This window comes from Strix aluco, chromosome 28 (genome assembly GCF_031877795.1).
Source record: "Strix aluco isolate bStrAlu1 chromosome 28, bStrAlu1.hap1, whole genome shotgun sequence".
Classification (NCBI taxonomy): Eukaryota; Metazoa; Chordata; class Aves; order Strigiformes; family Strigidae; genus Strix; species Strix aluco.
Genome location: NC_133958.1, coordinates 2,225,574 through 2,235,529, shown reverse-complemented (window position 1 = coordinate 2,235,529; position 9,956 = coordinate 2,225,574). Strand labels below are relative to the sequence as shown.

Below are 9,956 nucleotides of genomic sequence, written 5' to 3'. Positions count from 1 at the left end.
AGCAATATAAAACAGTAAGTCAGGCTACAAGTCTTCACCTAAGGAAGGTTTCTCCTGAATTATCAAAATCCATGAGGTTTTTGGGGTACTGTCACTTTTTAAAGTTGCCTGGAACATAAAGCAGTCATTTCCAGGGTATGGAAAGCTAAGTGGAGCTTCATGCAGTACAAATCAGTTAGGGGTGGTAGCCAGACGGTGAAAAATTGACAGAGATTCGGATTCCTAGATGGTCAAAATGTCTTGAAGTTGTTGGCCATGTGACATCGTACGGAAGCGGGGTGTTTGTTTGTGCTGAGAGCTTTGTGGTAAATTGATCCTCAGAGGCTGCATCAGCTGAACCGGCACTCCGGTCCGCTTCGTGTTTGCGCTTTGAGTAAACTTGCTGCGTTTCCTTTCCAGCGGTGGATTTCTTCAACCAAATCAACATGCTCTACGGGACCATTACGGAGTTCTGCACGGAGGCGAGCTGTCCGGTCATGTCTGCGGGACCAAGGTAAGAAGTTTACCGCTGTCTCTGGCAGCAGTTTAAATGTGGGGAAGTAGGTGGGTGCGCAGGTTGCTCGAGCGTGCGTAGAAGGCAGCTAAAGAGAGGACAGGACGTGTCCAGACCGGGTTGAGGCGCAGCGACGTGCTCCCTGGCGGTGTTTACCCATGTGTGAAGCCACGCTGTCTGTCGGGGGGGAGCTGCATGGTGTCAGGAGCCATCGGTTTGTCGAATATCCGCCCAGGGGAAGCGTGCGTGGGGATGTCTCTTCCCTCTGTTGATCAGGTCCCTGTGTTGTTTGGAAGCTGAAAAGATGTGGTTTTGAAATGGTTTAAGGAAAACGAGAGATCTAACTTGACTGGAAGTGTCTGGTCTTACAGTAACCTCTCGATGTGCCATCTCACAGTGCTGCTGCTCAGAGAGGCCATAGCGTGGTTTCGAAAGAGCACGAAGTGTGTGTTGTCCTGAGGGGGTTTTAGGGGCTGTTGTCCCTCGATTCGCACTGGTGCTCATCCTGCGGGCGAGAAGCACGGGCGATGGCGTTCAGGAGGAACGTTTAGCTGGCTGACGTAGGGCAGCTGCTTTGGAGGAGCTCAGGGCAGTGTGGAGGGTGGAAAGGAAATAGTGAAGGTGTATTTGGGGTGCCTCATTGTTTTTAGGAGCTGTGAATACCTGTGGGGAGAGGAATGTTACGTGTTGGTTCTGTATTTTGCTGAGGTGGAGCTACAGCACTTGTAAGGTTGCTCGAGGCTGTTTTTTGGGGCAGCAGCAGGGAGTCTGGCCAGTGGGCAGTTTGTAGGGTGCTGTGTAACATCCTGCCCCTCTTTTCTACCCAGAAGTATCTAGATTGCAAGTTCCTGTTTCTATATTTGGGGACATTTCCTGTAGTGACTTCCTGTTTAAATGACATCGTTTGTTTTCACTTGTTGTCGGTCAAGAGGCGACAATTAAACATGGGGGTTTTTCCCCTGCTTTTGAAGGATTTTGCAAAAGATCTCGGAGAAAGTGGGTTGTGTTGTCACCTGGTGTTAGTGTCAATGTCTGCCCCAGTCTGGAGGAGCTGTGGGACTGATAAGCACACGTGTCGATTTGAGCCAGCGGCTTCCAAAAGTCTTTGGCTAACGTGTGGCCCCGGGGACAATCTCCTGGAGAAGTCAGCCATCTTGTGTGAGAGGAGAGGGAGTGCCGAATTCTTGGGGGGTGTCTGAAAGCCACAGGTGAATTAATTCAGGTGGCGGATGATGGCCCTGACATGTCCTCTTTGGCCAGTTTTTGTCTTGTTTTAAGGAAATGTTGATGTTGGGAGGAGGTTGCCACAAAATCAAAGTTCACTTTTGAGGGTCAAACCCTGAGGGCGATGGCTGCAGCGGTCGGGATGGAGGTGTGAACTCTGAGACTGTTGTGTTGCGCTCGAGAAACGTGGAAAGGCAAAGTGCTGCCCTCATTGCTTCTGAGGAGTCCGAGCGTTGCAGCATCACTCCTCACTGAGATAAGGAGGAAGCTGTGGGGCCTGAAAAGGCAATTTTGCCTCTAGGAGCAAAGAATTTCTCTTCCTTCCCTCTCCCCGCAGGTACGAGTACCACTGGGCGGACGGCACTAACATAAAGAAGCCGATCAAGTGCTCGGCTCCGAAGTACATCGATTACTTGATGACATGGGTGCAGGACCAGCTGGATGACGAAACGCTCTTCCCTTCAAAGATCGGTAAGTGCGGCTGTGCCATGCAACAGGCCTCGCGGATGGGGCCGAGCTGCTGCCGGAACATCTTGTTTTGGTACTTCGGACCAAACTGAAGGATTTCTCTCTGCACGTTGCTGCGTTTCAGGCGTCCCTTTTCCCAAGAACTTCATGTCGGTGGCCAAGACGATCCTGAAGCGGCTGTTCCGCGTGTACGCCCACATCTACCACCAGCACTTCGATTCCGTCATGCGGCTGCAGGAGGAGGCCCACCTCAACACCTCCTTCAAGCACTTTATCTTCTTTGTGCAGGTGAGCTGCGAAACAGCGGCCGGTCGCCTGCCTCTGGGGTTTCTCGTTCCCCATTTGCTTTTAAAGGGCGTTGGATTTGAAGCACCTCCTCGCTCTTTGAAGATTTACAGCTGTGGTGTGTGCTGGAAGATACACTTGGCTCCCACCCCCCTGTACCATGCAAACCATGCAGCTGCAGCACTGTGGGTTTGTGGTGTTGGGTTGGTTGGTGGTTTTTTTTTTTTTGCAGGAAGCATGGCTGAGTTGGCTGTAAATGGTTGAATTTCCCTCTCAGGTTTTAGCTGTCAGCCTGCAGTAAAAGAAACCAGGCTCAGAGGAGAACCTGGGGGGTTTTGTAGCTCAGGAATTGACTTGGAAGTAGCAGCAGTGGCGCCTTTTTTAAATGCTGGTGTTTTAACAGCCTGCTCTGACTGCGCGTGCGACTTGCTGTGCAGAGCAGCTTGGTACGTCTCGGCAACGCAGCAGAAAAAGTTTTGTTGCCCTGAAACGCTAGAATTTCTCTGCAGAGAAACAGGAGAGGCAGTGCTGCCTGTTTGGTGTTTCTCTCGGGAGCTGGCATGTGCTGACATGCCAAGTTCCCACCACGCGTACAGTGGCCGGATGTGTTTTCCAGCAGCACTTTGAGAGGCGCCTTCAGTTTTTGTGTTGTTTGTTGTTTGTTGTTTTTTTTCCCCTGCCAGGAATTCAACTTGATTGACAGGCGGGAGTTGGCTCCTCTGCAGGAACTGATTGAGAAGCTGGGCTCCAAGGACAGATAAAACTTTCCCCGGGAGGACCCTTTGGGCCGTTCCTTTCCGCTTCGTACGCCAGCCACTTCTACGCTTCGCCTTCAGCGACACAAGCCCCGAGATGCCGGACGACGCTCTGAGCGGCACCGGGCTCGGGGGCCAAGCGTCGCCCCTCCCGTGCCGCCGCTGCAGCCGCAGCCTGCGGTGTTTGAAAAGCCCGTGGCTGTGCTGCGCCGACTTGCCCTGCGTAGTCCGTTGGGTTTTCTAGGCTCTGTGCTCGAGTCTGAAGACGGGACTCGGCCGCAGAGCGGGTTTTGTTCCCCGCAGGCGTGGGGGTGAAGCTCAGAGCGCTGCGTGGCTGTTTTCTACTCCCAGAGGCAACGTTTTCCTCTGGCCCCCACGGACACAGCGCTTGGCTGTGAGCAGCCCAACCGGGGCGAAGCCCAGCGTCCGCTTCCCCTGGGCGAGAGCGGAGTGGCTCAGCTTATTTTTGGAAGTGCTTTTTTTTTTTTTTTTTTTTTTTTTCCAGATGAGAGGTGCACTTAGAGCCTTAAGCTCCCCTCAGCAGCAGCAACAATGTTGTGGGGGGGAGGAAAAGAAGTGCCTGGCCCGAGGGGAGCCTGTCCCTGGGCTGGAAGAGCAGCAGTGGGGGGCTGAGGGAGGGACCCTACTGTGTGGCAAGGCAATAATAATAAAATTTCTCCTTCCTGCTCTTCTTTCAGAGGATGAGGGGGTGTCTCATCTCTTTCAGAGAATGAGGGGGCGTCTCATCTTCTTCCCCGCCTCCCCCTGCCTCCCCCCAGCCCCACACAGGTGCCTTAAACGCAGCCTTTGGATGTTTTTAGGTAAGGAGGTAGTTTTTGCGCGTCAGCACGGAGCCCTGCGGGCACCTCTCGGGGAGAGCATCTTTATTGTCAGGTCAGCGGCAGGAGCGTCAGGGTTTGGGGGTGGAGGTGAAGATGCGCAGCCCGTGCATGCTCTTGATCTCCTCGCTCAGCGCCTGCAACAGACCAAGTGCCAGCGCTCAGGGTCAAGTGCGGAACGGCGGCTGGGGGGTGCAGGGGGGGTCACTGTGTGCCCCACGGGAGCACACGCTGTGTGTGCGCGTGCGCTGCCCGGATCGGAGCGTTGCCTGCGCTGGGGCCGGTTTATTGACGGCACAGCCCACCCTTGGTGCTGTGGGAGCCTCCAGCGTGGTGTAGCGCTTTGGTGGGGGCTGTGCACGTGCTCCCCCGCCTCAGCTGAGCGCTGACACAGGTTGGGTGTGCGCTGAGTAACCCCCGCGCCCAGCTGTCAGTGCCGTGCTGTGCCCAGGGTGGGTGCTACACACGGAGCTGCCGTAGCTCTTAGAAAACGAGGGCTGTATGGTTAGTTGGTTAGGGGGCTGTACAGTTAGGGGGCCGTGTGGTCGGTTGGTTGGCTGGTTAGGGGGCCGTGCGGTCGGTTGGTTGGCTGGTTAGGGGGCCGTGCAGGTGGTTGGTTGGCTGGTTAGGGGGCCGTGCGGGTGGCTGGTTAGGGGGCCGTGCGGGTGGTTGGCTGGTTAGTTAGGGGGCCGTGGGGTGGGTGGGTTGGTTGGTTGGTTGGTTAGGGGGCCGTGGGGTGGGTGGGTGGGTTGGTTGGTTGGTTAGGGGGCCGTGCGCTTGGTTGGTTGGTTGGTTGGTTAGGGGGCCGTGCGCTTGGTTGGTTGGTTGGTTGGTTAGGGGGCCGTGCGCTTGGTTGGTTGGTTGGTTGGTTAGGGGGCCGTGCGCTTGGTTGGTTGGTTGGTTGGTTAGGGGGCCGTGCGCTTGGTTGGTTGGTTGGTTGGTTAGGGGGCCGTGCGCTTGGTTGGTTGGTTGGTTGGTTAGGGGGCCGTGCGCTTGGTTGGTTGGTTGGTTGGTTGGTTAGGGGGCCGTGCGCTTGGTTGGTTGGTTGGTTGGTTGGTTAGGGGGCCGTGCGCTTGGTTGGTTGGTTGGTTGGTTGGTTGGTTAGGGGGCCGTGCGCTTGGTTGGTTGGTTGGTTGGTTGGTTGGTTAGGGGGCCGTGCGCTTGGTTGGTTGGTTGGTTGGTTGGTTAGGGGGCCGTGCGCTTGGTTGGTTGGTTGGTTGGTTGGTTGGTTAGGGGGCCGTGCGCTTGGTTGGTTGGTTGGTTAGGGGGCCATGCGGTTAGGGGGCCGTGCGGTTAGGGGGCTGTACGGTTGGTTGGTTGGTTAGAGGGCTGTACAGGTAGGGAGTTAGCTAGAGGGCCACACAATTTGTTATTGGGTGAAAAAAAGGAAGGGCCATGTTAAAAAGGAAGGGCTGTGCTTCAAAGACACCTGCACTCAGGTACTCTCTGGCACTTCAGTGTGGGCACAACACTCCAGCTCAGCACCCGGGTTGTGTGTGTGCACATACACGCCCCATCGCAACGCCTGGGTGCAAGTGCTACACCCACACACAACCACCCTATTTATTAGGAAGGGCTACACTGTTCCGTATGGGGGAAGGAAGGGCTGTGCTATTGACACTCACAGGTGGACACAGCACTGTGCTTGGGGTGTACTCACACCCCCACACCGTCAGCGTGTCCCGCAGGGACGTGCTGCACACACCCCCCCTGGTTAAGCGCTACAGGCAAAGTGCCCCGCTGGTATGCTACACACACAGGGCTACACTACCTCTTTTTTTCCCTCACAAAGGGCAGGCTACACTTACTGGGCAGGAAGGGTGGGCTATACTGTCAAGACACCTGCACTGGGTGTGGGTGCAGCACTTAACCCTCACGTTGTGCCTGTGCGGTGTGTGAGCAGGGCCCTGGGCCTGCAGTGCTCCACAGCCAGGCGCTGGGCACAACCCGACTGTGTGTGTACGTGTACACAGGCCTGGCTGTAAGTGCTGTGCATACACACAGTGCCCACCCCCCACACACCCGAGTGATTAGGAAGAGCCACACCCTTTATTCTTGGGGGAAAAAGGGAAGGGCTACACTGTTTGTTAAGGGGTAAAAAAAAAAAAAACAAAAAGGGCTGCACTCAAGACAGTCACCCTGGGTGCAGGCACAGCACTTCACCCTCTCGCTGGGTGTGGGGAGCACTTTGCCTGTAGCACAGCCCTGAGCGGGTGTGTGTATGGCACTTTCAGCTGTAGCACAGCCCTGGGCGGGGTGTGTGTGCAGCACGTTCACCTGTAGCACAGCCCCGGGCAGGTGTGTGTGCAGCACGTTCACCTGTAGCACAGCCCCAGGCAGGTGTGTGTGCAGCACGTTCACCTGTAGCACAGCCCCGGGCGGGTGTGTGTGTGCAGCACCTCCACCCGTAGCACAGCCCTGGGCGGGTGTGTGTGTGCAGCACCTCCACCTGTAGCACAGCCCCGGGCGGGTGTGTGTGTGCAGCACCTTCGCCTGTAGCACAGCCCTGGGCGGGTGTGTGTGCGGCACCTTCACCTGTAGCACAGCCCTGGGCAGGTGTGTGTGCGGCACCTTCACCTGTAGCACAGCCCCAGGCGGGTGTGTGTGCAGCACCTGTTGTGCTGAACTAAAGGCTGTACACACACACGCAGCCCGACTGTCCCACACTCACCCAGCTACAGCGCGTTCTGTTACTGTACATCCAGGCACAGCACTGCGGGCCACCGACTGTTCGTGTTGCTGTGTGTACGCACAACCGGCGTGCAAACTCCAAGTGCAGCCCACACACAGCGCGCTCGGCTCCCGGCGCTCGCACACTCGCTCGCGCACTCGTACCCCCCGTCCCCTGCCAAGCGCCGCAGCCCCCCTCACCTGATTAACCATCTGGTGCTGCTGCACCGTTCGCTTCTCTCTTGAAATCCTCCGACTCGATGTGGATTTCGTACATGGCGCCGCAGCCCCCTAAGAAAATCAAACGCTTGAGCAAAGAGGAGGTTCCTCTGTGCCCCCACGTCCCTGATCTGTTTGGGGGGTCCCCCACAGCATGGTGGGGGGGGGGGCTGGGGACAGACTCGGCCCCTCACAAAAGCGCACGGGTTGGTGAGAAGAAAATAAAGAGCTTTTTTTCTTTCCCCCGTACCTGATATATCCACGACTTTAATGGCGGAAGCCCGGGGGAACTTCTCCCGCAGGACCCGGCTCACTCGGGCCTCCCCGTCCGTCTGCGAGGTGAAGCTTCGCCAGGGGCCGCGGCGCAGGAAGAGCTGGAGGGCGGGGGGGGGGGCGGCAAAAACACCCCTAAGAAACGCTTCGGGGGGGGCGGGGCCCACACCCCTCCCCACACACACACCCGCGCTGGGGGGAGCTGCCGGCACCGAGGGTAGGACACCGCGGGGGGGGTGGGGGTTTAGGCCGCTCTCACCGGCACGGGGAAGGCTGCTGGCACCGGGGGGTGGGGGGGGCACTTACCGTGAGGAGGCGCAGGCCGCGCTTACCGGTTACGGGGTGGGGGGAGCGCGGAGGGGAGACGCGGGGAGACGGGACACACACACACACCCCCCCCCCGCCCCAACCAAACACCTGAGGGGAAGGGGGGGGGAAAAGGGGGTCCTGGACACGGAGCGAGCGCCCCCGCCCCATCCCTGGGCTGGGAGGGGGCCCGCGGCCAGCGGGCGGGAGAGGCGGAGGGCCGCGGAGGGCCGCGGAGGACACGCACCGGCCCGCGGCACAGCAGCCCCGCCGAGGCCGCCATCCTGGGCGGCGCGCGCCCGATGACCGGACACGGCGCCGCGCGCTCCCCGCGAGGGGAGGGAACGTCACCCGCCGGCCAGCCAATCAGCGCGCGCTCCGCAGGGCAGGGGGCGGGACCGGCGCTGCCTCGCCAGCGCGACCCCTGGTGGCGCGGAGGACCCCGGCGGGGACTCGGCCCGATGGCTACTCGGGGCGCAGTGGGGGGACCCATCCTGATACCCCCCCCGGCGGGACCCGCCACCCCCCCCCTCCAGGCAGGGCACCAGAAGGGCCTCATCCTGCACCCCCAACCACCCCCAGGGCCCCCTCCTCCATCCCCCCTGATTCCCATAAAGAAGGCCTCATCTTGACAGCCCCCCCCGCCCCCGACGTGGCCCCATCCTGCCCCCCCCCCCCATTCCCTCCCCACTCCCATTCCCACACCCAGGGCCCCATCCTGCCCCCCCCCTCAATTAGGCCCCATCCTGCACCCCCCCCCACACCATGGACCCATCCCGCCCCCCACCCCCCCATTCCTATACCCAGGGCCCCATCCTGCACCCCCCCCCAAAAGGACCCGATCCTGCCCCCCCCCATTCCTATACCCAGGGCCCCCATCCTGCGCCCTCCCCCCCCCCAAAAGGACCCGATCCTGCACCCATCCCAGTCCCATAGACAGGGCCCCCATCCTGCCCCCCCTATTGTGTCCCCCCCATTCCACACCCAGGGCCCCATCCTGCCCCCCCCATCCCATAGACAGGGCCCCATCCTGCCCACCCTATTGTGTCCCCCCCCATTCCACACCCAGGGCCCCATTCTGCCCCCCCATCCCATAGACTGGGCCCCATCCTGCCCCCCCATTGTGTCCCCCCCCATTCCACACCCAGGGCCCCATCCTGCCCCCCCATTGTGTCCCCCCCCATTCCACACCCAGGGCCCCATTCTGCCCCCCCCATTGTGTCCCCCCCATTCCACACCCAGGGCCCCATCCTGCCCCCCCATTGTGTCCCCCCCCATTCCACACCCAGGGCCCCATTCTGCCCCCCCATCCCATAGACTGGGCCCCATCCTGCCCCCCCATTGTGTCCCCCCCGTTCCACACCCAGGGCCCCATCCTGCCTCCCCCCAGCAGGAAACAGAAAGCAGGGGCTGTGTGTTGAGTGCAAAAAATAAATATAAAATTTATTAAAACACCCACAATATTTTAAAGATATCAGGAATAATACATTTCGCGGCCCGGCCGGCCGCGTGTAACTTAGAATAAAATACAAATTAAAAAAAAAAAAAAACAACAACAAAACAAAAAACAAAACCAAAACCGGGGAAGAAAGGGGAAGGATCCAAACTTGCAATTTTTAGGCATCCTAAAAAATAAATTTACCAAAAACACTGAGGGGAAAGGGAAAAAGAAAAGGGTGTTAAGGGGAAAAAAAAAAAACAACCCACAAAGAGGGGAAAAAAGAAAAAGGGAAAATTATACAAAATAAAATTATCAGCATAAATTTACTGTCCTAGAAGTATCTACAGTTTAATACACATTAATCCTATTGCCTTGAGACATGGGAAAAAATCTACCGGTCCTCGATCCGCCCCGGAAAAAAACTTCATTTCAAGTAACCACAGTCCCGAGCCGACCAAGAAATCTTCAAGTGTGAATTTTTCGGAGCCGCCAGGACACCCCCGCGGTGTCCCCCCTCTCCGCCTGCCGCCGTCCCACCTCCCCTCCTCAATTATCCCAAAAAAAACCCCAACAAAATGCCAAAAATAAACCCCCCGCCTCTGACCGAATTCCCGAATCCGAGAAGAAACGGCGCTTTATTTTTTAAATTTTGAATTATTACTTTTTTTTTTTTTTTTTTTGCGCCGTGGTACAAAAACCCACTGGCCCAAAAAAAAAAAAAAAAAAATTGCTCCCGGAATAAAAATGAGGCTGAAATTACGGCGGTTTGTAATCCCTGAAGGATGCGGAAAAATGAGGAAAAACCCAGGCGGAAAGGGATAAAGGAGGGAAAAAAAAAAAAAAAAAAAAAATTAAGGAAGAAACACCGCTGCGAAAGGATCCCTGATTTCGGAAAGATTCGCCCCGGTTTCGCTCGCCTTCGCTGCCGCGGCGCCATGGGGGATTGGGGGGGGTTTGAGGTATTTGCCTTAGTTTTGGGGGGC

At 57.6% G+C, this 9,956-nt stretch overlaps 2 protein-coding genes across 4 annotated transcripts in view; one reads left to right on the top strand and one right to left on the bottom strand.

Annotated features, from left to right (window-relative positions):
- Window positions 1-3,917, top strand: part of MOB1A (MOB kinase activator 1A) — a 160,192-nt gene extending 156,275 nt beyond the window's left edge. For all 3 annotated transcript variants that reach the window (XM_074808327.1, XM_074808329.1, XM_074808328.1), the window contains 4 exons: window positions 400-493; window positions 2,055-2,188; window positions 2,310-2,473; window positions 3,154-3,917. In XM_074808327.1, the coding sequence (XP_074664428.1) occupies window positions 400-493; window positions 2,055-2,188; window positions 2,310-2,473; window positions 3,154-3,231 (470 nt within the window). In that variant the 3' untranslated portion in view covers window positions 3,232-3,917. The remainder of the gene's footprint in view (window positions 1-399; window positions 494-2,054; window positions 2,189-2,309; window positions 2,474-3,153) is intronic.
- A 177-nt stretch (window positions 3,918-4,094) lies between these two features.
- On the bottom strand, window positions 4,095-7,872 carry BOLA3 (bolA family member 3). The gene is given in 5 exon segments (XM_074808330.1): window positions 4,095-4,201; window positions 6,936-6,977; window positions 6,979-7,025; window positions 7,204-7,327; window positions 7,780-7,872. Coding segments are annotated over 5 exon segments (315 nt in total). The 5' UTR covers window positions 7,816-7,872; the 3' UTR covers window positions 4,095-4,135.
- Between the last annotated feature and the right edge of the window lie 2,084 nt (window positions 7,873-9,956).